Source organism: Manis javanica, chromosome 12 (assembly GCF_040802235.1).
Source record: "Manis javanica isolate MJ-LG chromosome 12, MJ_LKY, whole genome shotgun sequence".
In the NCBI taxonomy this organism is placed as follows: domain Eukaryota; kingdom Metazoa; phylum Chordata; class Mammalia; order Pholidota; family Manidae; genus Manis; species Manis javanica.
Genome location: NC_133167.1, coordinates 93,300,024 through 93,327,873, shown reverse-complemented (window position 1 = coordinate 93,327,873; position 27,850 = coordinate 93,300,024). Strand labels below are relative to the sequence as shown.

Below are 27,850 nucleotides of genomic sequence, written 5' to 3'. Positions count from 1 at the left end.
GGACGCCACACGCTTCCGGAAGTGGGCGGTGTCCGCTTGAGTTTGTGTGGCCGCCACCGCGGGAACGCGAGCCCGGTAAATTTTCAACGGAGAAAGGCGAGGCTCTCGGGCTTGGCTGAGTGAGAGTGAGCGAGTGTCGGGCTCCAGCAGTGATACCGGCATGGAGAGTGAGCAGGGCACGCAGCCTGGCGGCGAGGCCGTGACTCCAGCGCGGCAAGAGCCGCCCGGGTCGGAGTGTGGGGAGGAGCCGCGGCGTCCGAATCCCGAGGTGAGAGTCCGCCCGCGCACCCTTGGCTGGTAGGGTGCTCCGCAGAACCCTGCGACCCCAGCCCTGCCGGTTGCCCTGTCCGCAGCTCCGGGGGCGTGTACACGGGCTGGTTGTCATTGAGCCCACTCGGGTCCAAATTACCCCCCTGGCTGTGAGAAACGGCCAAGACTGAAGTGTGTGAACTGTGGTATTGTAAGTCGTGGTGGGAATTCTGTACACATTCTGTGCACCCTGTTGCTATTGGCATTCTGTCTAGCTCTTAGCTTATATTTTTAAAAAATTACACCATATGCCCAGAAGTATGTCGCTTCGTAAGACCTTGAGCCCACCTCCTCCCAGCTTTAACAGGTGATTGTTCTACTGTAGCTTCGTTCCCCCCTCACCGTTTTTTTCCCCATTTATTACTATCATGTAAATACAGTATATATGACTGATTTTCTTAATAACTGAAAACTCACTAGTAAATTCTGGTTGCAGTGGCAATTTTGTAAAAACGGTCTTAAAACTTAACTTCCTCATCTCATAGTTACTGTTAACTAGCGCTGCAGACTAAATAATCTAATAGCAAAATGGGATCGTTTTCTCAGAAACAAATGCATGCTGAGTACCTCATAGAGTAGGTACTTGCTGGAGGCTTCCTAGCTCTTGTTCTTTCTATCTACAGTCAATTCTATACATAACAGCTAGAATGATCTTTTGATAACATTAACTTGGTTTTTCCCCTCTTTAGTCTGCAATTTGCTGATCCCCCCCCTCCACTCCTGCATCTGGGCCTGGTTCCTGGCTCTTGCTAAGTGCATCTCACACAGTTCTTTTTTGCTGTCACTTCCCCTGGGTTCCTTAGTTCTTTTATGGTGCATGGACTTCATTGTCAGGGTCTTTGTATGCTCCCTTTCCTCTGCATGCTCTCCTCTGGGTCTTGCATAGTTACCTCTTTCTCCTTAAAATATTACTTGGTAAGAGGCCTTCCATGTCCCCTCTCTCTAAAGAACCACTCTTCCACCCCACCTCCTCTTCAGTCTGAGACACTGCCAATAACATGATCATGTAAGTTTAAAAATAATTTTTCAAAGTTTTTTTTCATAAGAGAAGTGTGTGGTTGAATCTACTTAATTGTATTTGAACTCTTAAAACTTGGAAGTATAACAATTTAAGGCTTGGGTCTGTGTTCCAGTTGGTTTTAGTCAATATTTGTTAATAACCTATTGTTTAAATAAATGGCACTCTTAATAAATGATGATACAGTTTTAATTTTTTTAAAAAAGTTTCAGTTAAGCAAAATATTTTGTTGGAATTTGGCTAAGTACGTTTTCATTATCCCTAATGTCAGTTGTCTTTTGTAAACCAGTAGGTATTGCATTTTTATATTTTTAACCGATCAAGTTCAAATTTCATCAGTACTCGTGCTTTGGAAGAATTTTAATCAAATTAAGTTATACTTTTAAGTCCATTTTAGTGTGTAGATGTAGAGGGTTTTTTGTTATTGTTGTTTGGGGAATGTACAGTTTTGGGCAATAAAAGAGTGGAAACATCTCCAGAACATCCATTTTCAAAATGTTCTTGCCACAGGAAGTTTCTTTTGATAAGCAGTTACTTTTAACTTATTGTGAAAACATACTTTCTTTCTTCTTGAGACAACATATTTTATTCATTGAGAGAAAACAAAACTTCCAAGGATCTAGCTATTAATCCTTTCTCATCACAGAAAATGATAGCAATTTTGGAATACCTGTCTTTTTGTAAAAAACATGTAACTCATCTTTAAGTTCAATAGCACTTAAAGTACTTTGCCACAAGGTAGTCAGTAAACATCTTTTTCAGTATTAAAGATTTTCATGTCACTTCCCATGATGTAAAGATTCTCTTATTTGGGATAATGTAAGTTATACAGCCTCTTACTTGCATACATGAAAATTGCAAAATGTGTCAATACGATGAAAGTGAAAATTCCTCTCTCTACTGTGGAGTCTGTCTCCATTTTTCTCATTTTATGGCTAGTACTTTATGTTATGTATGACACATGGACATAGACATTGGGGAGGATGTCGCTGTCATTTACATATTATTTAGTGAACTAATTTATGTTTTTGTAGATCAATAATAAATGTAGGGTTTCTGATGTTTTCCTTCTGTCCCTTAATGGATTGACTTAAGCATCCTTCTTTGGAAAAGTTAGTGTGCTAGATGTGAAATTTGAGAAGAGACACTGATCATTAAGAGTGGACCTTGACTCTGTCCTGAACTTGGCTGAAGGAGGAGTGCTAAAGTTGGACCTAGGAGATGAAGCAAGATGTTTCTTTGTACAAATCATGACTTATAGCATATCTAGAAGAGACTTGAGTGTTACTTGGGGATAATTTTTGTAGCTACAGTTTTAGGTAAGAATTAAGCAAGTGAATCAGAGGATTCAGACAAAGAGAAAATTTGCCTAAATTGAGACATCTGTTTTTTATATACAAACTGTTATTAATGTTGACCTAAAATTCAACCTGATGGAAGGTGAAGTTTAAAATACTGTGTAAGTTTAAGGCCAAGGATAAATTATCTTGATTAAATTCTAATGATAAAGTAACCAGGTATTATAAATTTAATGCATTATTGAAAGCTAATTATATTCTTACATTTTGTCAAAGATCAGCATAATAAGCTTTTAAAAATATTTGTTAACAAGAAACTTCAATATAGGTATTCATCAATTTATGGACAGTTCAGTCCTTGGAGTTGCCGATTTCTTCCTCAGAGGAGATAGTAGTGAGTAATTCTTGGGCACTTTAGCACAATACCTAGCATTACATTTCAGTAAATGTGTGTTGGATTAAGTTGAGAGTTTAGGGAAATAGTTTCTGGACCATTCAGGATCAGTTCTAAGTCAGAGACTATGGCCTGCCCATGGTTATCCTTCCTTAATCTGTTTTTAAAGTTTTCATGGCACAATTAGGTAAATTACGACTAAGTTAACAAGCTTTAGTGTGGGTTAATAGTAAGTACCAAAGTATTTTTGAAAATCTGGGACATACCTAATATTCATTTATAAAATTGCATGTGTAAAATTGCATAATTAACTTATAAGTGAATCTTTGAGACTTAGCATAGTAATTTGGAACTACCTGTCAAATGATTAGAATTGAGTCGTGTTTTTTTTTTCTTAACTCAGATTTTGATTTAAGAAAAGAAAAAAGGTTTATAATGTAGTAACTATATGACTGTAGTTCTCCTGAATAACTGATATATGTGTGACTTTGAAATTGTGTTTTAAAACTGAATATATTTCCTTTGCCTTGGGTGCTAGGAATTTTTAAACTAGATTCCTAGTCCATTTTGTTTTTATATTAGGCAATTTCAGTTAACTTTGTGAAATGAAGTCAGATTAAATTCTCAGGAAGTCACTGACATAATAATGTAAAAATCCATTTAAAAATTGGTTCATTTGTAAATTTTTAGAATATTATTTGTGAAAGGTCGGTTCTACAATCTGTGATGGTAGTAAGTTCCCATTTATTCATAGCATAGAGGGATGATAATAGGAGCCTGATATATATGATCTCATTTAATTCTTATAATAATCTTGCCCAAATACTACTTAGCATTACCATTACCAACTTACTAATGCCATTTGAAACTTATTATTATTCCTTATTATATAGATAAAGGAAACTGGTGATCAGAGGCTATTACGTAACTAACCAGGTCACTGCTAGTAAATGGGGCTCTGTACTGAGGTGGCTCTGACTCTGATATCAGTGTTCTTTTTACTTAGCTTCATTTCCTGTATGGAACCTCATGATTCAGAAAAGAGCAGAGTAAATTGTATTAGAAGTATATCTTTCATTTTCCTATGCACCTTTCATTGAAGAGTAGCATGAAGAGCCTCAGGAGTTTGAATCTTAAAAGATGTTTGTACTAATTTATAAACTTTTTTTTGTTTCCAGAAAAAGCAACGATGTAGATTTGATGGCCAAGAAACAAAAGGATCTAAGTTCATTACCTCCAATGCAAGTGATTTCAGTGACCCAGTTTACAAAGAAATTGCTATCACGAATGGTTGTATTAATAGAATGAGTAAGGAAGAACTCAGAGCTAAACTTTCAGAATTCAAGCTTGAAACTAGGTAATTAAAAATAACTTTAAAGAATTATAAAAGTAGTACATGCTTATTCTAGAAAATCTTGAAAATGCTGAAAAATTAAAATCTGTGATCCTACTGTAAAGAGGTATCATTATTAACAACTTAACAGCTATAACTTACATTCTAATATGTTCATCTTTATGTCAACTCTCATTATTTCTATCAGTACTTTAGATGATAGACTAGGATTGCTGAGTCAAAACCTATGAATATTTTAACAGTGTACCAGCAATGACTAGGAATATTGAATCGTGCCAGATATGTTTTAAAGTATTTTAGCTGTTGTTTGATGGATAATTATATATTTTATTAATGAGATTGAATATTTTTCTTTTTTCTTTCGTTTATTTGTATTTCTAAAAACAGTTTCTGTGAAACCAAGTAATTAAAAAAAAAATCTTTACCTCCCAGGAATTTTTGTTTTTCTGTTTTAGTTTCTAGAAATATGTAGAATGGTAGTATGTATTATATTTAACTGTATATTGAATGAGAAAAAAACACAGCTGTGTGTGTTTTCAATGAGATGTATGCATACATACATTTTCTAAATGCATGTTTTTAATGTATGTTTAAAAACATTCAAGTTTTTAATAAGTTTTTGCAAAGCAAGTGATTTTATGTTGTCCTGGGGCATGTGCCAGGAATGACTTTTTGGAATCCAGAAAAGCATGCAGATTTTTGGTAGACAGTAGAACTGCTAAGCATCAAGAAAAACTGACTGTCTGAAATAGATGGAAACTGTTATTGTTTTTGGTACCCCTGAATCCTTATTCTCTTACAAGCAATGTAGTCTTCCTCTTTGCTTTAAAATAGAGCTTCACTGCTTTTCCAAAGAGCACCCATACTTTTCTTCCCCTTCTAGTTAGAAAGGTAAAACAGATGTAGTCCCCACTTGGGAAAGCTCACAGCCTTTGGGGAAAACATTCAAACAAATAATCACAATACAGAGCAAGCAGTGCTATATTAGATGTCTGGGCGAGCACAACACGAGAATACAGAAGAGCATCTGTCTCAGGAATTCAGGGCTGACATTTGAATTGATGTGCCAAACAGAAAAGGGAAGAAGGGTATTTCAGGCAAAAAGCTCAAAAACTCCGAATTTTTGTTTTCTGCTTCTACTACATGATTTTGCTTTTTCTTCAGTTACTGTAACAACCAAAGTCGTAGAACACGAAAACATGCCACAGATTCATGCAACTACTTGTAGTGATGTTTCGTGTACAGTGTTCCATATACCATGGGGAGTGGGAGCATCTGCAGACAATAATGAAATAATAGTTTGCAGCCACATTGTGAAAGAAGTCTGTGCTAATGTCTGCCTTTTACCTTGTAAACAGAAGAGAGCCAGTGAAGGTTTTCAGCAGGAAATTGGCATTCTCAGATGAGGTAAAGCTGGAAAAGGAGGGTTGTAATAGTGGAGGCATTTGCCACAGTCCTAAGGAAGCTGCTGATGGGAGTTGTAGCAGAGAGAATAAGGAGAATCAGGTTCTGAGTGTTTTTCTAAGTTGGAATTGTCAAAAATGGTGATTATTTGGATGTGGAGGGCAAGGGACATGTTAAAGATGACAAGTTTTTCTCTGGTGCAACTGGTTATGTTCATGTTGCTCTTATGTGTGTAGGCAACTCTTTAGCAAGTATACCCTCCTGGAAAAGAAAGGAAGGGAGGGAGGTGGGGGGAGGGAAGTTGAGAGACAATGTAATCCAGAGCTGTCACATGACACAGAGGTCCTCACAGTGCCTTAATATTAAGGGGCTAAGGGTTTCCTTATGAGATATTGGCAATTATTTGACTAGCATTTTGTATTTGGAAACCATTAATAGGACACTAGTTATGACTTTAAATTTTTTGAAGAAATGCATAGTGTTTGGAGGACCTGACTACCATTGCCAACCATTGTTCTCTATTTAAAACAACTCTTTTCCTACCTCCCATATGTGGATCAGATATTTTGAAAATACTCAAAATATCCTAAATCATATTCTCCCTCTGGTAAATTATGAAACCTACTTCCAGTTAAGAACTAACCGAGTATGATAATGTTCTTCTGGACATGGTTTACTCTAGGGCATCTTCCAAATTAGTTTTCCTGATTAAGTAGCTAACAGACATTCAACAGACAAGTGGTAGCCTCATGATGCTTTCCTATCCATATGGAGTTTTAAAGTTGTCTAATCTATAAAGAACAAAAAAGAAGGAATCATACAATGTATTCAATTTATTGAATTTTATACTCTGAAATTCATATTTGTGGAACAATTCAGTCAATTTCAGTTTTTATACATGGACATCATCTTAGTAAATGAGGCGGTATGGCTATATTGGTAGTGTAACTGACAAGGATTGTGGTTTGAAATACGGGTACATATTGGAAAAGTGCTCTTATGTACTACAAAAATGAAGTTACTTGTGAAGGAAAATATTGATGTTGTTTACATTTTAATTAGTTCTTTGCTAACTTAGGCTTGAATCTTGGTTTCTTTACATTTATTTTAGCTAACCTTTGCTAAATTATGCTGTAACTGTCATTGCTCAACTCAGTGCCAGCAGGTAAGAGTTCAGATTCTGGATTGTAAAATTGACTAAAGAGTTAATTTTCTTATTTCCTCAGAGGCGTAAAGGATGTACTAAAGAATAATTGACTAAAGAGTTAATTTCCTTCTTATTTCCTCAGAGGAGTAAAGGATGTACTAAAGAAGAGGCTGAAAAACTATTACAAGAAACAGAAGCTGATGTTGAAAGAGGGCAATTGTGCTGACAGTTACTATGACTACATTTGTATTATCGACTTTGAAGCCACTTGTGAAGAGGGTAACCCACCTGAGTTTATACATGAAATAATTGAATTTCCTGTTGTTTTACTGAATACCCATACCTTAGAAATAGTAAGTGAATTCTTATATTTTAATTTTATTTTTAGCAGCAACTATTCTGGTGTTCACTAGTAAGGTGGGGGATCTCTTTTGCCGTTTCAGTAGGCGTCAGAATTCCAAAGTGAGCTTTTTGCTCTTGCTACTGTGTACTTTGCATCAGCTTGATTGATAGAAAAGCTGTAATAAAATAATCTCAGAGCCTGCTTCTCTTCTTTTCCAATAGCTAAAATCATAGTGTTCTTTTCTGTTTGCTTAGAACACATATCCAGCTAGACATCAGAATTGCTTGGAGAACAAAAAGAAACCACTGATGCCTGGTTATCTGCCCAGAGATTCTGATTTAGTTGTTTTGTGGTGGGGCCCCTGCACCAGCATTTTTTAAAAAAGCTTCTCAGTTGATATGCCATCAGGATTGAGAACCACTGCTGTAGACTAATGTATGCTCTGATCTCTAAAAATGATAATTTACAGAAGTCACCTTTCAACTTAGAACTGGCCATCTTTCTGGTGGAAAGTTTATGGGGAAAATGATGCTCATAACCGTGGCTACTAAGCCATATAATATATGTGCTTTGGATACTTGTCAGTGTGTTACTAGTTCGGGAAGTCAACAGGAATTCTCTAAAATAGTACTGTTTGCCTTGTAAAATTTGAGTTAAGTATATCATAACAACTCATCTATCCAAAAGTTAAGTTCTGTAATATTTCCAGTTGCCACCAACATGTTGGGTGGAAGTACGAAAAGGCTTTGTATATTCAGATGCATAGATTTTTTTCCTTTGTGGTGCTGAAAGCATCTTTTTAGTTCTATTCAGCCTGTGTATAATTTCCTTGTCCAAAGCAGACTAAAGGTCAATAAAAGGAAAAATGGCTGCTGTAAAGGCAAATAATCTTGTGTGGCTCACTGGATTCCACTTCCTCTCTCTTACCCAGGGACATTGTTCTAGCAAGTCTCTGTCATGTAGAGGTTAATGATTCTTTGCTTTCTCCGCTATTGCTCCCATCACATACAAACCTGTTGCTATTTTTCACACCATAAAAAGCCTTCACTTGATCATGCTTCCCTGCCAACTACCCTGTTTCTTTGTTCCTCTATGGTGTACCTTTTTCAAAAAGTTATGTATACTTTGGTCTCTGTTACCTCTCATTCTTTCTTAAACCCACACCACTGTGATTTTCAGGTATGTATTCAGTCTCATAATTGCACTAAAATCCCTAACCAGTGTCATCTTTGACCTTTACCTAAATCTAGGTAGAACTGACCACTCTCCTGAAACACTTTCTTCAAGTCACTGCCAGTATACCTCATTCTTTTGAATTTTCTCCAGTTTCCTTTACAGTTTCCTGGCTGGTTCTCCCTTTTTCTTCACAATTTCCTAATATCAGATGCCCCAGGGCCCAATCCTAGATCCTTTCCCTTTTGGACCTGTCTATATGCGATGACTTCCAGTGATGACCTCTTTCCCAAATCTAGGCTGCTTATTTAACATCTCTACTTGGGCATTTAAACAGACATCTTAACATGTCCCATTTTGAATTTACCCTCAACGTGTTTTGTCTTTAGCCTTTCCTAGCTTGAGGGAGGGCAGCTCTGTCTTTCTGATTGCTCAATTGACAAACCTTAGAGTCATCCTTGACTCCTTTGTTTCTCTCACGTTGTACACACTCAGTTCCAACAGCAACTCCTGTTTGCTCTGCCTTCAAAATATATCCAGAACGCAGCCACTTAACCGCACTGCTATGACTCTATAGTCTGAGCCCCAGTAATTTCTGGAGTGGATTACTGTATTCACCATCTAACCAGTCTCTATCCTGTCCTCTATAGCCAATTCTCAACATAGTGGCCAAAGGCATTCTGTAAATAGGAGTCAAATCATTTCACTCCTCGCTGAAAACCCTTCAGTGGCTCCCCATGTAACTCAGAGTAAAAGCCATATTCCTTAATGTGATCTGGCCTCTTGTTACCTCTCATTGTCCCATACTGACCTGCTAGCTGTTTCTCAGAAATGCCAAGCATGCTCCACCCACCCACCTCCCAGAGCTTTAGCTCTGATTCCTTTCCTCCAAAGGTCTTACTGCTAATTTCCTCCCCTCCTCCCTCCCTCCCTTCCTCCCTTCCAGGCCTTCCCTCTCACCTCCTACGTAAAACCTGACTGACTACCTGTTTATAGTTTAAACCCCCACACCCAGAGTTTCTGAACCCCTTATCTGCTCTACTTTATTTTTAAATAACCCTTACCACCTTTTAACTTACTAAGTAATATAAGTGATTATTAAATATTTGGTCAATGAATATTTGGTCATTGAAGTTCAAGTATCCTTTGCTGTTCTTTACTTTTGTTCTTTCACAGTTGTTAGTAACCATGCACTAGTGTGCAGAAATTCTTCAGAAATATAAACACTTGCTTTTCTTAATTTTTAAATTTTCTGCCATAAGAGGTATTTTCTTTTTCTCCATATCTACCAAGTATTAACAATTGCTGCCTTTAACTTTGAGATTGTCCTTAATTTTTAACAAGTGACTTAGTATGTTCTAGCTTAGCGGGGAGGCAGAATTGGGCTAGAGGGAAAAAACACCTAGAGCTCTGAGCTCAGTAACGTCTGGCCTTACTGAGTTCTCAGATTTGTTGGGAGCATAAAATAAGAAGGCAAGCAAGAAAGCTTCTTGAAGAAGTTAAAAATTGCTACAAAAACAGAGTATTATCACCCTTTAAACTACTGCATATCATATAGTTAAATTTTGACTATTCAGAATTCAGTTTAATGGAATCTTAATATAGCAAGAAAGATTATTCAGGAGTAATGAGCAGTATCGAGCTAATATGAAGACTGGCATTTCTTCAAGAGAGTTTATTATTTTAAAAGCTTTTAGTGTCTTGAAGTAGAGGGTATATTAAAGGCTTTACTGTTTCAGAATATTATAACCAGAATTATCAACAAATCGCTCCTCAGGAAAATGGTTATTTAAACTTTGAAGTCTTATGTTCAGACCCTTACTTTATCCTAAAAAATTTTGAACTATGAACTATGATTTTTTAATTCAAAAATTAGAGTTGCTGTGGGAGTGGAGAATTATCCTTAAATTGTTAAAATTGTAGAAAGGTCTATGTCATAAGCACTGATAAAATTACAACCTGGTGGGGCTGAATTTGTCATATATCATGTGTCATATATCTTAAGTCACAGAAAATACTTCAACACGCTGTCTTTCCCTTGTAGGAAGATACGTTTCAGCAGTATGTGAGACCAGAGATTAACACACAACTTTCTGATTTCTGCATCAATCTAACTGGAATTACTCAGGTTCTAATTCTATGTTCCTTTTCTTGCAGTTAGAGGTTTTAAAATTAGGCATTTTTTTTCATAGTGGTAAGACATATTTTACTATTATTATTGTAACAGTTAATGTGATAGTCTCCTTGCTCGATAATTGTAGTCCTTAAAATATGGAAAAGCGAATTTTTTTTCACTTAGTAAAATCTTCCTCAGTCTTTCCTTTTAAGGAGCTTTAATGATCTTAGGTTTCAATTGTTTGGATTGATAGTAAAGTAAGTGTTATCATGCTGAACTTGGAGATGATTTTTAAAATGTTCCTGTTTACAACCTGACTCTGTCCATAGCTTAATTATTTTGTTTTAGGCCTCTGGTTTTTGGTTGTATTCTAATGTGGGAGGCCCTTTGTTCATGTATTTAGGTCCTTTATTCATTCATTCACTCATCAAATATTTGAGTGCCTACTACAATATTTGCTAAGCTACTAGGAATGCAAAGGTTAAGTCAGTATCTCATCTCTGCTCACTTAACAGTCTGAATTCAGGAGGACAGACAGAATAAACTAGTGGTGGCAATGGGTTTACGAAGACTGACAAATAAGTCAGTGTTTTTTGCGGGTATTATGGGCATCTATAAAAAAGGCTTATTGTGACAGAGGAAATGGAGGGCTGTCCTGGGAAGAAGTTCCTCCAGTTGGAGAACTTGGGCTGAATCATGATAGGCAAATAGGCAGAAAAGAGGGACTGGCCATTTTAGGTGTGAATGGCTAAACTGAAAGCAGTTCAGAGTGGTTCAAGTATGTATGGGCTGGTAAGAAAATGGTCGAAAATAAAGCTAATGTGGGAGCAGAGGCAAGCCAGATCATGAGAAGTCTTGTGTGTCTTTTTATCCTGAAAGCTTCGGGAAGTGTTGGAGGATTTTCAGCAGGAAAGTGATGTGATGGACCAGATTTACATTTTAAGAAGATTCTGGTAGCAGTGTGTAGTAGTATGTTGTGGAAAGACGTGAGCTTCCAGATAGCTAGGCCACTTCTGAGAGCTGTAGCTTTCAGCTGAGAAGGAATTGTCTTTTGCTCCCTTTGGGACAATCAGGAAGCCACTAGGTTGATGCCTAAAAAAAAGAGAATCACTGGCTTAAAATTTAATTTGGGGATGACTATATACTTCATCTGAAAACAGTCCCTAATATTTGGCTATAAACAATTTTTAATTGTCTTAAAAATGAAATGGTAGGTGGATCTCAGCTGAGGAAATCATGAAATGTTTAAAATATCACAGAGAAGACTTTCTCATACTGTTCTTTTCCTTCTATTGTTTATGTCTGAATGCTTTGTAGGATTGCATGTAGCTCCTCTGATTTTTCTGTATTTTGCTTTTATATCCTCAGGATCAGGTAGACAGAGCTGATACCTTCCCTCTGGTACTAAAGAAAGTAATTGACTGGATGAAATTGAAGGAATTAGGAACAAAATATAAATACTCTATATTAACAGATGGGTGAGTATTTAGGAGAATTATCTTTTTAATCTACTTTTTAAGATTAAAGATGTCCTTATTTAACTGTTGGAATGAGCACAAAATATATTCTTTACTAACAGTCCTAGAGTTCCCCACAGGAGACAGTATTTTTCCTTTAACATTCTTATTCCCAGTTAAATTTTGAATCCTAGGGTTCAAAGAGAGGAAGGAAAGTGATGATAATGGTCTCATGCAGGACTCGAGAAAGATAAATATTGAAATGCAAAACTAAAATGACTTCAATAAAATTCTGTCATGCTACTTCCTCGCTTAAAAAAGTCTGAACCCCTCAGTCTGGCTTTCCAGGTCTCTTGTCTAATCCCTGCTTCCTGTGTAGCCTAATCCACCTGCCAAGGTTCTTTTTCACTCTGGTCAGGCTTGCCCACTAGTCACAAGTTTATCCTTTCTCTGTGTACTCAACGCTTTCCTCTCTGCTGGAGGCTCTCTTCCTTGACTGCTGCTTCATTGCTCTTCCCCACCTTGTGTTTTATTCCAGATACTACAACTCACATTGTCTTTTTTCCCCTTGGCATCTTAATAGCCTCTGTGATACATACCATTCATGTTGGTATCTGACTAAATATTCTGGTATCTAAACTTTATGTATGTAAGACTTGTGTTTGCAAGGAGGTTAGAAATCCTTCCAGAGTAAGCTTTTGGTTCATGATAATGTTCCTTAATGCTTATTGTAGTGTATGCTTAAAAACATCTGTGCAATGAATAGGTAAGTGGGAAGATCAGAGAGGTTATAGGCATTGTGCCAGGGCAGCTCCTGTGCCGTATGCTACTAAAGTTGAAGAAGGAAGTCCTAATCAATTTCTGTTTCAAATTGTGCACAGATTGTACACTAAAGCTGAGATGTCACCTACACAGAGGTTTAGAGACCCTCACATACAATAGGAAAAGAGCATTGGATTTAATCACATTGTAATTGTGTTTAAAACTAGAAGTTTAGAAAAATGTTGATAGACCTCTTAGAAATCCATTGACTTTACACATGGATGAGTAAGTGTTCTTGCTAAGGTATGTGCGCATTTCTGTCATAACACCGTGTGCAATTCTATAAAGACCTCACACTCTAGGGTACATCATTCAAAACTTAATGTAATTTCATAACCAGAGTACTAAATAAAATGATAATTGATGCTTCCAGAAGTAATTTGGACGGCCCAGGCAAACAGCTCAGGGTAGGTGGAAGTTACCTCAGAGGATATTACAAGTGCATAGAAGCGATCGGGTCCTGGAGACAGGCACTTGTTTTTAATTTCCTCAAAACACCCCTAAACATATTCCCATCATCATTACAGCAGCTGATTGAGAGCTTTTTCCTTTCCTACTGAAGGTTATAGTTTCTACCGCTATTAATCTGACTCCCTTTGCCTGTATGTAGGGGCATACAACTGTGTGTGAGTCAATACAATTTCCATATTACACAGTCAGTGACCTTTTACCTAACTACCTAAGTTGATTAGTGATGTAGAAACATAAACTGTAACAGAACAAATTGTATTCTTGATACCAACGACTTTTGTCTCTTTCAAGTATTTTACTCTTTTCTTTTTTTTTTTTTTTCAAAGCACAGTCTCAACGAACTTACTAATGTGATCAACCTGGCATTAAAAGTAAGCTTAGCAGAGTTCTTTTAGAACTACCAAAAAAAATAAGACAATACAGTTCTGCCCAGGTAATTAGAACCATAAAAATGATCATGATAAGCCTAATAAGAATTAATCAGTTTGTGAAAAAAATTGAATGTATCTGACTTCTTTTGTTTAATTTTAAAGTTTATTTTTGGATTAGTATTTTGAAAGAAAAAAGGTTCATTTTCCAAGCTTGATGTTAGGTGTGATTGTACATATGTAAATAAAAAACAAATAGAATGGTGGAAAATACTTACTTGTAAAAAGAGTTTAGCATTTATTTTGTCCTTTTTTCACCCCTCTTTTTTGATTTATAAGTTCATGGGATATGAGTAAGTTTCTGAATATTCAGTGCCGGTTAAGCAGGCTCAGATATCCTCCTTTTGCTAAAAAGTGGATCAACATTCGAAAGTCGTATGGGAACTTTTACAAGGTAAAATTTCTATATTTTATTCATTATACTGCTCTTCATAAATTTATTATATTTTGCTTGTACATTAACTTGTGATTTACTAAGTGATTTTTACAGGAAAAGGTCAAATAATTTGTTAGTTTTCAGATTCCTAATGAATTATTCATACAAGTTTAGAAAGATAAGGTGTTTTTATTTTACCTTGTTACCATTATTTACATAGGTTAACTATACATACCTGATCTTCAGTAATAGACATTTGAAATTATAGGGGCATACAATGTATGGATTATTTGTAGAATAAATGTCCCCCACTGAATTTTCACTTTATCAAAGTTAATACATGTGTGTAGTATAAATTTTTAAAATAGTATTGCAAGTCTTCTAACAAATGGCGGTCTTCCACCATGGCCCTCAGCAGTACTGGGCCATCTTCTCCTCAGCAGACACTTGCAGCTTTTATTTATTCTAAGGATAATGAGTAATGATTAGTAAAACCGTAAAATAATTTTCAAGTCTGCATAAAAACATGTACAGCTCATAGTACATTAGAGTAGTCAGAAAGTTGTAGATATATTAAGGTAAAAAAAAATCACCAGTGTTCTTCAGGATAGAGAATATTTTTCTGTGAGTATGTTTATGTTGGCCAGTTTATAAGGATGCTCTTTTCTGTGTGTTTTTCTCTTCTTTGTAACAGATAACCAACTGTAATGTCAATTACTGCAGGTCACGGAAACTTGTAAACTTGAAAATTTTTCCTTCTCCTCCTTTTTTTTTTTTTGGTTTGCCTTAACCAAGTAGGCCTAAAGTCTTGTCACATAGTTCTATATACATTGCTAACAATGTATGGTCTTTTCTGTATGGTATGGATAAAGTATTCCTTTCTCCTTTTGAAAGCTAAAAATGACTTTTTACACTATCTTTTTTGAGAGTGGAGATTGGAGATAGATCATTAAATATGAAATTAATCTTTCCTTTTCATAAATTTGAAAACCCTTTAAGGCAAACATAATACTTTTTTGTTAAATAACTAGCCTAGATTTAAAATAGGGCTTGCTTTTTCTCTAAGTAGGCTGATAAAATGTGAATAAAAAGAGCCAAAGACACAATTTTATATAAGATTTTTAAAAACAAAAAATTTTTATTTTATTGGCATGATCAGACTCAAATATAGGTTTATTATTTACAAAATTATACAATTGTGTTAGTTTCTTCATTTCTCTTATAGTTCTATATGTGCATTAAAGTTGCTTTTGAAGTAAAAGTAAAGGATGAAATCAACCTCTTTCAGATGAAACCTGTGTTTTGCTCCTTTGTATTTGGTTTTTCCTATACAAATACTCAATTCTTGCTTAGATGAGATAAGTTCACATGAATTTCATTTTCCACTGAAATTAAATAAATTCTACCCTTGCTCTTCGTATTATTAAATAAGAAAAAGTTTGCTTACCCAGGTAAAAAGTTGGAGACTGCAGTGAAATGTTCATTGCTTTTGTGCAAATGACAGGACCCTCTTCTTTTGCAGAAATCCACAACTTTTCTAGAGGCAGGTCAATGAGTCTCATCTCCTATGTATGACCAGACTATTCCTTACAAAAGTTCTTTTCTCAAAGTCAAATTCTCTAGCCGAACAGAAGATTCAGAGAAAGGGTCCTTTTTACCTAGTCACACTCTGGTATTGAAAGGGAGGAGAAATGCTGTCTGATTCTCCCCAGTTTTTCCAGATGACTTTCAGCAAGCCTTGAGACTTGCTGGCCTCTCTGTCACTCCCAAGCAAAAGCATGAACACTTAAGACTTCGTGTTGCAATGTGTTGCAAAGACTCAGTTTCCTTTGAAATCTAAGAATCTTGTTGCTAGAAGCCAAATGCTTTCTCGAAGTTCTTACGTGACTTGTTCATTTGGTTTCTGTGATGAAAATGTGTGCTAAGAGGCTAGATTTGCAGGTCTTCTTCAGATCACTCAGGAAAATCTGACATACAGTTTTCTACCATTCCCAGTTTTCGTACCATTTGCTTTTCAAGTTAGACACTTGCTGAGAATGTTTTCTTGCTAGACCAGAGGAAGCATGAGGTTTATATGTTCTTCATCCAGGTTTTCAGTTTTAAAATCTTAAACATGATTGAGTGAACTGGCCTTTGCTTATTAGAGTTGACCATTTTTCTAGCACTATCTAAGACTTTTTATGTTATCTCTGAGTTTTTTTTATTGTAAAATATATGTAACATAAAATTTACCATTTTCACCATATTTAAGTGTACAATTTAGTGTCATTGGGAACATTCATGTTTTACAGCCATCACCACCATCCAGTTCCAGAACTTTTTCATCTTCCAAAACTGAAACTCTGTACCCTTTGAACAAATTCCCTAATCCCCCTTCTTCCAGCCCCAGGTAGTCATTCTGTTCCCTATAAATTGTACTACTTTAGGTACCTCATTTAAGTGGAATCCTAGAGTATTTGTCGTTTTGTGACTGACTTACTTCATTTAACATAATATCTTCAAGGTTTATACATGTAGCATGTATCAGAATTTCCTCCCTTTATAAGGCTAAATAATACTCCATTGTTTAAGAATTTCCTTCCTTTTGAAGGCCAAGTGATATTCCATTGTATTTATAGATCATATTTCGTTTATCCATTCACCTGTTGATGGACACTTGGGTTGCTTCCCACCTCTTGGCTATTTTGAACAGTGCTCAAATGAACATAGGTGTGTAAATATCTGTTTAGTCCCTGTTTTCAGTTCTTTGGGTTTATACCTAGAAGTGGAATTGCTGGATCATATGGTAATTCAGTGTTAATTTTTTGAGGAATTTCCATACTGTTTCCTATAGTAGCTGCACCGTTTTACATTCCCACCAGCAATTCATGAGGATTCCAGTTCCTCACATCCTCACCAACATTTGTTGTTTTCTGTTTATGTTTGTTAAAGTGGAGCAGGTATTTAAATAGGTTGAAAAATACCTTGTGGCATTGTATTTCATTCTTTATCTTCTTTATCTCTAATCATCTAGAAAGGCTAAATATTTTTTGGTGTATCTGTCTAAGTAGTCAGTCAAATAAAATAATGCATTACAGGAAAATACCATTCAAGAAACGTTTTGATCAAAATGATAGAGCTTCAACTTAGATGTCTAGAACAATACATTTCCTTTTGAAAAGTATGTATTAAAGTATAAAACTGAAGACTTTTTAGATGTCTTGAGGATTCCATCTGTTTAAATATATTCTCATCTAAAACTCTTAAGGTCATTTATTTAAAACGCTGAAGGTTTGAGTTATTGCTACATTTGATGAGTATTTACCCTTTAATGTTACTTAGTTATTACTGTGAATTTTGTTTCTCATTTTTCTATTTCACAATGACTTTTTGAATACTAAAGAATTATTTACTAAGCTGTTTATATTTCAGGTTCCTAGAAGCCAAACCAAACTGACAATAATGCTTGAAAAACTTGGAATGGATTATGATGGGCGGCCTCACAGTGGTCTTGATGACTCTAAGAACATTGCCCGAATAGCAGTTCGAATGCTTCAAGATGGATGTGAACTCCGAATTAATGAGAAAATGCATGCGGGACAGCTAATGAGTGTGTCCTCGTCATTACCGATAGAGGGCACTCCAGCTCCACAAATGCCACATTCTAAAAAATAGCAACATTTTTTTCCCTTTGCCGGTGGATCATTTACTCTAAGTGGAGTTGCTACAAAGAGGTAGCCGATGAATACTTACTGAATTAGTCCTGCAGTGCAAAATTTATGCACCTTAAACACTTAAAATCTTACTACACTTACGCATATATACATATATGTATATGGACAGAGTCCGTGGGGAGGGCTGTTGAATTCTTTGTCACCAGCACTTTTGATAAGAGCAATATTTGTTACACAGTAACTGTCCCTGCTTAGAACTATATTACTACATTTTATAGTTTAAGTGGCCAAATGTGTTCCCTTTGATTTTAAAATGCAAAGGTTTATTGGCTCTCCCCTTGAATGTCATATTTTATTGGTTTTAAAATATATAATGTATTTCTACATTAACATCATTAGATCAAATCATTTCTTGAAATGCAGAAAAGATTGGAAGGTGCGCCTTATTTAGCATTTGGGTTCTAAGAATACCATTTTGATTTTTGAAGTTTACGTATGAAATTCGGCTGTGTGTAGTGAATTTCATCAATTGCTTGGTATAATAATCTGCCTACATTTCTTTTTTCATAATTGGAAGACTTGTGATAGATTATGGGGTCTTGTTAAAAATTCAGTTACTAGTGAGATTAATGGACAGTCAGAAGAAAATATCATTTAAAGGAATATAAGGACTGTAGCTTGAGTTTTATAATACATAGAAAAACTAGTGAGGTTTTTTGGTCTTCCTCCCCCTTGTGTGTGTGTGTGTGTGTGTGTCTGCCTTAATTTTTAAATTTTAGAGACCATGCTTTGAAATAGATGTAAAATTAAGGGTCAGCACTTAATTTTGCATTTGTATTCAATATAAGTGAGGTTAATAAAGTCAAATAATGCTTTCTACTATATCTGACATTTTTATTATTAAAAATGAATTTATGTAGTGAGTGACCACTGAATGTTAAGTTGTTCTTAACTAATTCTAAAAACAAAAAATATATTTACAAAGTTGAGAAAGTAAAACTCTTCATATCTAGAAGCTGAAAATCCAAATTTTCACAATTGAATTTTCCCAGAGAGCTTTCATGGAACAATCTGCTGATTTTCTTTTACTTTCTAATAATAACTGTGATGCTGCTTTAATGAATTTTATAGGATTTTTCCAATGCTGAGGCATAGGAGAAAAGTAGGCATTTTTCTTGGTATGAGAAGTCTCTACACAGTGCTGTAGGTTTCTTACTTGAAAGAATTTCTGCCTTAGAATTGGTATAATAAAGACTTAACAAGTGGCCAACAGAAGGCACAAGGGTAGACAAATTGATACGGAATATAGTGAAGCAGGAAATTGAGCTATTTTAGGTTTGTACGGTAAAATCTTGGGGTGAGGCAGACATCTCTGAGATTTTTGTGAATCCCAAATTGTACCATATAACATACCATAAAATATTGCTGAAAGTTTTCAAGAATTTCCTTCAAGTCCTTATTGAGTTACTATACCAGGGCAGAGGAACAGAGAATAGCACATTACTTATTGAGGTGTGGATGCCTGGAGGTCCACTAGGCACACTCCTTAGGTGATTTCCCACAGAGTCACCTTACTGTAGAATTCAAAGTCCTGCTCTAGCCAAAGAGTAGTGATTTCTCCCCAGCTTCTAGAATTGCTCATAAACAGCTAAAGTTGCAATTGGGAAATCTGAGGTTGCCAAAGAACTACTACATTGCCATCTTGTTTGGTTTGTTTTTAAGTTAAGCTGCTAATTTCTTTGCCTATGTTTCTTTTTGCCAGGTATCCAAGTACCAACAAACTCATTTTGTGTTTCTTTTTTAAGACTTTCAGCATTATAAGCTCTCAGTATCTGTAGATCAACCAAATCCTTTATCTGTTAATGTTTTATAGCTGGTGATGCTTTACCCTTTTTTGTTTTTTAACTTTATTGAGGAATAATTGATGACTATAATTCTATATATGTAGGTGTGTGATGATTTATACATTGTGGAATGATTAACAAGATAAAGATAATTAACAAATACATCACCTCATATAGCTGATTCGTTTTTGGTGTTGGTGAGAATGCTTAGGGCCTATTCTCAGCAACTTTCACCTGTATAATGTCATGATTAACCATAGTCACCATGTACATTAGATCTTACTCATAACTGAAAATCTGTGCCCATTGACCTACATCCCTCTTTTCCACCCCATCCCCACCCCTTGGCAACCACCCTTCTATTCTGTTTCTATGAAAACTGGCTTTTTTTTTTTTGATCCCACATTTAAGTCAAACCGTACAGTATTTCTCTTTCTCCGTGTGGCTTATTTCACTTAGCTCTCCAGGTTAATTCACATTTGTTGCAAATGGTAGGACTTCCTTCTTTTTTATGGCTGATTAATATTCTATTATATATATGTACACAATTTTTATTTGTTTCAAGATATTTTTTGAGTTCTCTTAATTTTTTCTTTGATCCATTGTTTTCTCTGAAGTGTTTTGTTTAATTTCTACATATTTGTGAACTTCATAGCTTTCCTCCTGTTACTGATTTCTAGTATCATGCCGTTGTAGTCAGAAAAGATACTTGATATGATTTCAATCTTAAATCTGTTGAGATTTATTTTGTGGCCTAACATATGACCTTCCTGGAGAATGTTCCATGTGTGCTAGAGAAGAATGTGTGTTCTGCTATTGAACTGAATATTCCGTTTTTGTCTATTAGGTCCATTTGGTGTAAAGTATCATTCAAGTCCATTATTTCCTTATTGATTTTCTGCCTAGATGACTTATCCACTGTTGAAAGTGGGGTATTGAAGTCCTCCACTTTTTATTGCATTGCTGCCTATTTTTGCCTTCAGATCTGTTGAGTTTAATGTGTTTCAGTGCTTCCATATTGGGGATGTATGTATTTATATTTATTATATCGCCTTGATGAATTGACCTTTTTATTATATTATATAATCATTATCTTGGTCTCTTGCTACAGCTTTTGAGTTAAAGTCTATTTTGTCTGAAAGAGGTAGAGGTACCCCTGCTCTTTTCTGTTTTCCACTTGCAGGGAGTACCTTTATCCTTTCACTTTCAGCCTATGCTTGTACTTTAAGCTTAAATGATTCTCTTACCGGCAGCATATAGTTAGGTCTTGTTTTTATATCCATGCAGCCACTCACTGTCTTTTAATTGGGGAATTTAAACCATTTACATTTAGGGTAATTATTGCTAGGTAAGAATTGTTACCTCCATTTTGTTAATTCCTTTTTGATTGTTTTATACAGTTGACCTTTGAACAAAGCAGGGGTTAGAGGTGTCGATTCCCCATGCAGTCGAAAATCTGTGTATGACTTTTGACTCCCCCAAGATGATAACAAATAACCTACTTCAGATGCAACAAAGAGCAGAAAAGAAATGGGAGGGACTTAGGGTCCAAAAAAGAGAAGAGAGCAAGCAGAGGGTGACTTAGCTGCTTTATTTGTTCTGCCAGGGTTGACACCTGCCTGCAGATGCAGGCTGGAAGGAGCAAACTTCATATGAGCACAAGTTTCCTGCCTCCTTCCTCTGAGTTGCCTGGCCCAGGCCTTGGCTTTTCTGCTCCTCTCTGTGCCAGCATTTCTCTCTTGTCTTAACAGCTGTGACTTGAAATTCACCTTTGTCTTGACTCGCTTGTCACGGAATTAGTGGTGAGGGATCAGAGCTGTCAGGAGGGGCAGTCCCAACAGTCCTTTCAACCCTGCAGACACCAAGTGTTCCATAAGTTGCTCTTGCCCTGTGTCTTTTCCATGTGTGGAATCAGAGGCTTAGGAGGTACAGCTACAGATTCAGGGTCATAGTGACTCAGAAACTACCCTAAGGCCAGTTGGTGAGAAGGTGCAAGTTTCCAGGTCCCAAAGCCTCTAGGAAGAGCTGACCCTCCCAGAATGGTTTATAGGAGCAGAAAATACACACTCTGTGCATGGAAGCCAGGTCCCCGGTGTGGTTCTCTGGTCAGTTCTGTGGTGTCTGCCACCATCTCAGGCTTGGAGCAGCTTTGCATTTGCCCTGGGGTCTTCTCCGAGTACTGGGGACAAGCCCTGCTGGGGACACTTATCTGAGTCTTCTTCAGTCAATTTAAACAAGACTGTATTTTCCCAGGGAGGAGAATGGTTCATCCATGCGTGCAGCTGGGATTTCTCTTCTCTCTTTCTTTACAGAAAAAGACAACACTTCTTAACCTTTTGTAAAGAAAAATACCAGATACCTGTAGTTGGATATGGCTTTAAGATGTGCAAGTAACAGGCTTCTTCAGAGAGCCACTGGTTAGCTAGTAGGTTAGAGTGTGGTGCAGATAATGCCAGGGTTGTGGGTTCAATCCACATATGAGCCACTATGTACATTTTTCCTTTTCCATTTATATCAACTACATCACCCATGCAATCTGCTGCCTTATATCCAATTACAGACACTGTATACTTGTTATAAAAAAAATCTGCATCTAAGTGGACCTGTGCCATTCACACCCATGTTGTTTAAGGGTTGACTGTAGTATCTTCATTCCTCTTTCTTTATGAGTGGATGATTTTTTGTAATGGTATGTTTTGATTCTTTTCTCTATGTCAATTGTGTATTTATTAGAGGTTCTTGCTTTGTGATTACCATGAGACTTTCATAATACATCTTACAGTTACCACAGTCTACTTTGAGCAATCTAACATAACCTCACTTGCATGAGAAGAGCTCCATACATTTACTTGCCCCCCACCAACATTTATGTTGTTGGTGTTCCATTTTACATTTTTTAGTATTGTGCATCCATTAAAAAAGTATTGTAGCTGTAGTTTTTTTCAGCACTTTTGTCTTTTAGCCTACACACTAGAGTTTATAGTGATTTACACACTACCATTGCAGTGTCAGAGTATTTTGAATTTGAGCATATATTTACCAGTAAATCTTATATTTTTAATATGTCTTCATGTTGCTAATTAGCATCCTTTCACTTAAGGTTGAAGAACTCTAACATTTCTCTTTATGCAGGCCTAGGGGTGATAAATTCCCTTAGTTTTTGTTTGGGGAGGTCTGTATCTCTTCTTCATTTCTGAAGAAAACTGTTGCAGTAAGTATTCTCGGTTCACAGTTTTCCTTTGAGCACTTGGAATATATCATCCCGCTCCCTCCTGGTCTGCAAGGTTTCTGCTGAGAAATCTGCTCCTAGTCTTGTCAGAGTTCCCTTTTATGTACTGAGTCTTCTTTCTCTTGCTGCTTTCAAAATTCTTTTTTCTTTCATGTTTGAAATCTTCATTATAATGGGTCATAGTGAAGATCTGTTTGGATTTAATCTGTTGGGGATCTTTGAGCTTCACATGCCTGGATGGCCATATCTCTCCCCAGATTTGGGATATTTTTAGCCATTATTTCTTCAAATAAGTTTTCTGTCTTTTTCTGTCTCACTCCCATTAGCACAGATATTGTCCCATAATTCATTTAAGTTGTCTTCACTATTTTTTTATTCTAATTTTTATATCCTCTGACTGGTTAATAGCAAGAGATCTGTCTTCAAGTTTGCAGATTCTGCTTGATCAAGCCTGCTGTTGAAACTCTCTCTTTTTTTCTTTGCCCATGGGGATCCCTCTTGGCACTTGGTCTGGTGTGCTGGCACTCAGCGGAGTAGAGCTGGGTCCTGGGACCAGATACGCATGGAATCACCGTGGTGCCTGGGTCCTCGGGCATGGGTATACTTGTGGCATCAGTGATGGAGGGTTGGAGGTGCGGGTGTGTGCAGGTCTCCTGTAGAACTCGGGTCTGGGTCTCTGGACTTGTCTCAGTGACTTGGGCAGTGTCATGGGTAACGAGACAGCAGTGGCACAGGCCCAGGGTGACCATGCCATGGTAGCTCTGCAAGAACAATAGCAGCACAGCCTAGGCATAGGCTGAAGGTCCAACCCTCTCCCTAGGGAGCAGTTTCAGAATAGCAGCAGCATGTTCTCGATGGAGGCCTTTTAAAACCATGTATTGGGACCCACAGGGAAGGTTACAGAACAGCAGGAGCTCAGCCCCTACAATTAGGGGTCAGAACTGTGACCCAGGACAGGGCTGGGGAGGGCCCAGAGCAGTGGCAGCACAGCCCTGGTAATGGCAGTCAGAGTATAACCTGGGACTTGTAGGGCAGGGCTTGGGGCAGCTGGAGAGTCTAGTGGTGGTGGGACAGAGTTGTGACCTGGGACTGGGGGCGGGGCTCAGAGCAGTGGTAGCCCTGGTCTTGTGTGTGCCAAGATGCTGTGGCATCATCTCAGAGATTGGGGCACAGCAGCAACCGGGGCCCCAGGGGGTAGGTCTCCCTGCAGCAGTGGGGTCCCCGGGCAGTTCCGTCAGCTGGGATCAGCATTGGTGAAGGCTGTGGGGTCCACTGCAGCAAAGGCTGCAAGTGTCCATAGCAGGAGACTCATTGGGGTTCTCCAGCTCTTCTTCCCCATGGGGTAAAATTGCTCTGAGAGGATCCCTCCTGGCACCGAGTTGCTCTCGACCAGGAGATGAGGGAAACACAGCTAAAATGTTTCCTGTGCTTTTCTGTGTGACTATCTTTGGGTTTTGAGCTCTGCAGGGTTTCACTGCTGTTTCACTGTAGTCAGAGCTTTCCCTGTTTTAGGGAAACAGAGCTTTCATTACTTGTGTTGGTGTGTAGCTGTTTATTGTTTGTAGTGGGGAGATGAGCATTGGGACTTCCTAGCCTCCAGCTTGCTGGTGCCGCCGCCTGACTCATTGTTAGTTGCTTCTTTGGGTCTCTGCTCTCCCCTCCAGTGTGATACTCCTCATATCAATGGACATTTTTTGGATTTTGCTGGGACTAATCATGACATTCTGAGGAGATGGTATTAAACATCTCTAGATGATAATAAACAGTAGAGCGCTGCTTTCTACTTTCTGATTTTGTTGTGTTCTGTTGTCTTTAAGGTATTCAGAACTGTTAATTCTTGCAAGGAAAATGGTTCAGAGACAAATGCCATTTAGTATTCTAGAAAATCAACAATATTAGTAATATTTTGTCAGTTTTTATTTTTCATTAATTATATATACTATATAATCTAACAATAATACTTTTTAATATTTATTATTTACAAACGAGCTTTTGTTTTTTCCTTAATCATTAGCTGTGTTAATTTCTTTGCTTTCTACCTTTCATAATATGACATGTTGAATATTGGGTTCTGCTGTATTATTTCAAATCTATGATCTTTAGAACCAACTGAGGTACAGGGCAGAGCACTGTATTTTGTCCATGTTTTATTTGTTTTCTGTTTTTTTAGGTAAAATAGTTCAAAACATTTGCTCTGTAAAAGTCTTTCTCTGAAGTGTCTTTTTTGTTGAAAGACCTGTTTAACTTGTCTCCTAGGACAAATTTCTACCCAGACTGAAATGAAAACCAGAGGTGTCACTAAATTGTTACCTATTGGAACGGAGGTGGTATCTTTGAGGACCAGTGTAAATGGTCATATTTTAAAAAGACCAGTTAGCTTGCTCTCTATAGAACATCATGAATATTACCCATAAAATAATCATGCAAAACAGAGTAATTTGGAGGAGTGGGAAAGAGATGGTAGTAAAATTATCGAGGAGAGGAAGCAGGGTGGTGGAGGAACTGCACATTGGCATCGGCTGTAGGTGCAGCCACCAAAGAACTGGCCTGCCTCCCACATGAGCATGCCTGTACGCGCTGTAAGTGCTTGTTAGGGTATTTTGTATTTTGAAGGAAGACTCATTTCTAAGCTACTGTGGGACAGTATAAACTTGAGAACAGGAACTGTGACTTCTACATCTTAGATTCCAATAGCATGTGATTCCAAAAATGTTCTGCACATAGTTGAGTCTGTCATTAGTAAATAGACAGCAGCACTAAACATCCTTTTTTCTATCACACTTGGAAGTTGTCTCTTTCTCTGGGCCATGAACCTGTATTTCACATCTCCCTGCCTCCACAAAGCTTCCAAAGCCCACCCATTTGTTAATCTAGGTAGGGCAGGGGCCAGAGCGAACTACCATCCATGGGCCTGATCTAGCCCGCTGCCTATTTCTATGCCCTACAAACTAAGTATGGTTTTTATATTTTTAAGTGGTTGGAGAAAAAAAAGTATTTTGTAACATGAAAATTATATGAAATTAAATTTCAGTTTCTATAAAGTTTTGTTGGAATACAGCTATCATGCTCATTTGTTTCACATGTTACCTCTGGCCGTTTTTGTGCTGCAACAGCAGAGTTGGGTAGTTGCGACAGAGACCATCTGGCTAGCAAGGCCAAAATATCACTGTCTGGCCCTTGGTAGAAAACCTTCCCCTGCACCTGTCCATTCTTGCTGGCCCTACCTCTTTGATTTAGAGCAATATATCATTTCCATCAATGAACAAAAAATCAGCTCTGGTAACCATAACGTAGAGCTGAATGTTAAGGTACAGTATGAATTGCACCTAACGTACACCATGAAAGCACTTTAATCCATTGTTTAACAAGAATCCTGCAAGGTAGACATTATCATCTCCATTTTACAGATGGAGAACTTGAGGTACAGAGAGGTTAACTTGGGAAGATTAAGTAGTGGGAGTTTCACACTCAGGCATTCTGGCTTGAGCATTTGCACTTTATCACTTTGCTGTGCCACCTCCTCTTATACACTTATTAGCTCATTGATTTTTCCAAGAACAGACAGGTTGTCTTACATAGTGCAAACATTTTCCTGCTGCCTTTTAAACTAGACATTTTCAATGTCTGTGTGAAATGTTACATATTGTGAAATAATTTGATGATGATTCTTTGAATGAAACAAGCATATAAAATACTGTTAACTTCAAAGGTAACAAGCCTGTAAGACTTGCTGGGGATGGTGGTCAGTGGGAAAGGAAAAGGATTTATGTTTAACATTTTCCCAGTGTTCTCGAGGCAAGGACTGCAGTGAGTCTGTAAGAGTCAGAAGTCAAAAGCCAGAAGCTTGGCTGAGGAGGGGTGGAGGTAATTGTTTTTATGGATCCTATATCAAAACTCAAGTAAGAGGCTGATGATTCTGAGGCTTTAAGCTAGATCTGCTTTTGTATTTCTGAATGCATGTTCTCAAGGAAAATTTCATTAAATTTCTTTAGGGTGAATACCAATAAATCACTGTGGAGTCATATAGTATGACCAATAAGTTTAGAATACTAGCCCTTTCCTCTCCCTCTTGAGCAATTAAACAAAATAGAGAAACCACATGATTATCTATGTAGTTGGTGGTAGAGGAGTCCAAGATTGGACTTTCCCCTGACATGTCCATTCTTGCTTACCCTCTTCCCTCCAACACAGACCTGCTTTCCCTTTGTTTTTGTCGTCGTCAGTGGGACCCTGCTTACCACAGTCACACAGGCTTGAAGCCCTGGAACTGTGCTTCCCCCTCTACTTTTAGCATGTGTCTTTTGATCATTTTCCAGGCTTAGGGACCCTATCCCTATCCCTATCTCTGCCTCCTTCCTAGTTGCCCAGACTGTTGCTAACATTTAACCAGCTCTATTCTCTTACTGTCTCTTCCTATATGCTGGTGTCATTACAAAAGCTTCCTAGAATGTTGCACGTTGATTCCAGAAACCTTCACACTTCTCACAGGATAAAATTCAATCTCCATTAGCGTTTATGGTGCTCCACAGTCTAGTTTCTAGCTACCTTCTGACTTTGGTAGCCACTGTTGGCTCTGGGCTGATCGCTGTTGCCCCCTCCCCAACACCCTCCGCATCATACCTGTTTCACATCTGTACCGTCCCACTTCTGTCCCAGCAAATTAATCTGTCAAATCTTGTTCTCTTGATCTGGGTTTTTGCAAGGCCTCCTTTGGTTCCAGCCTTCTCCTTCCCAGACCACCCTGACCTTTGGCAATAACTCCATTTATTTGTTCATGATACTTTTGTCATACTCATTGGACCCATAGTTTGTGCTACACAGATTCATGTGAATCTTCACATGCAGGTTCTTACATGTTGTATCCCTAGAATCTGCCACACAAAGGGTGTTCAGTTAAAAATAATTAGTGGTGGTGAAATGTATTCCATAGATTAGTACCTTCTGAAATTGCAAAAGGTAGAGAGCTAAAGTCTTGACTCCTGACTCCTCTGGTAAAGAAAGAGCTGCTGTTTGG

The 27,850-nt window shown here is 37.4% G+C and overlaps 1 protein-coding gene across 2 annotated transcripts; it reads left to right on the top strand.

Moving 5' to 3' along the window:
- Window positions 1-21: 21 nt before the first annotated feature.
- On the top strand, window positions 22-20,596 carry ERI1 (exoribonuclease 1). Of its 2 annotated transcripts, XM_017644087.3 has the most exons (7): window positions 22-268; window positions 4,198-4,376; window positions 7,067-7,277; window positions 10,485-10,568; window positions 11,925-12,034; window positions 14,014-14,128; window positions 17,522-20,593. In XM_017644087.3, exons 1-7 carry the CDS (start codon window positions 161-163, stop codon window positions 17,762-17,764), a joined length of 1,050 nt encoding a protein of 349 aa, XP_017499576.2. In that variant the 5' UTR covers window positions 22-160; the 3' UTR covers window positions 17,765-20,593. The 2 variants fall into 2 exon arrangements, with proteins under 2 accessions (XP_017499576.2, XP_073075175.1); XM_073219074.1 differs by lacking the exon at window positions 10,485-10,568 and having other exon boundaries at window positions 17,522-20,596.
- The last annotated feature ends 7,254 nt before the right edge of the window (window positions 20,597-27,850 follow it).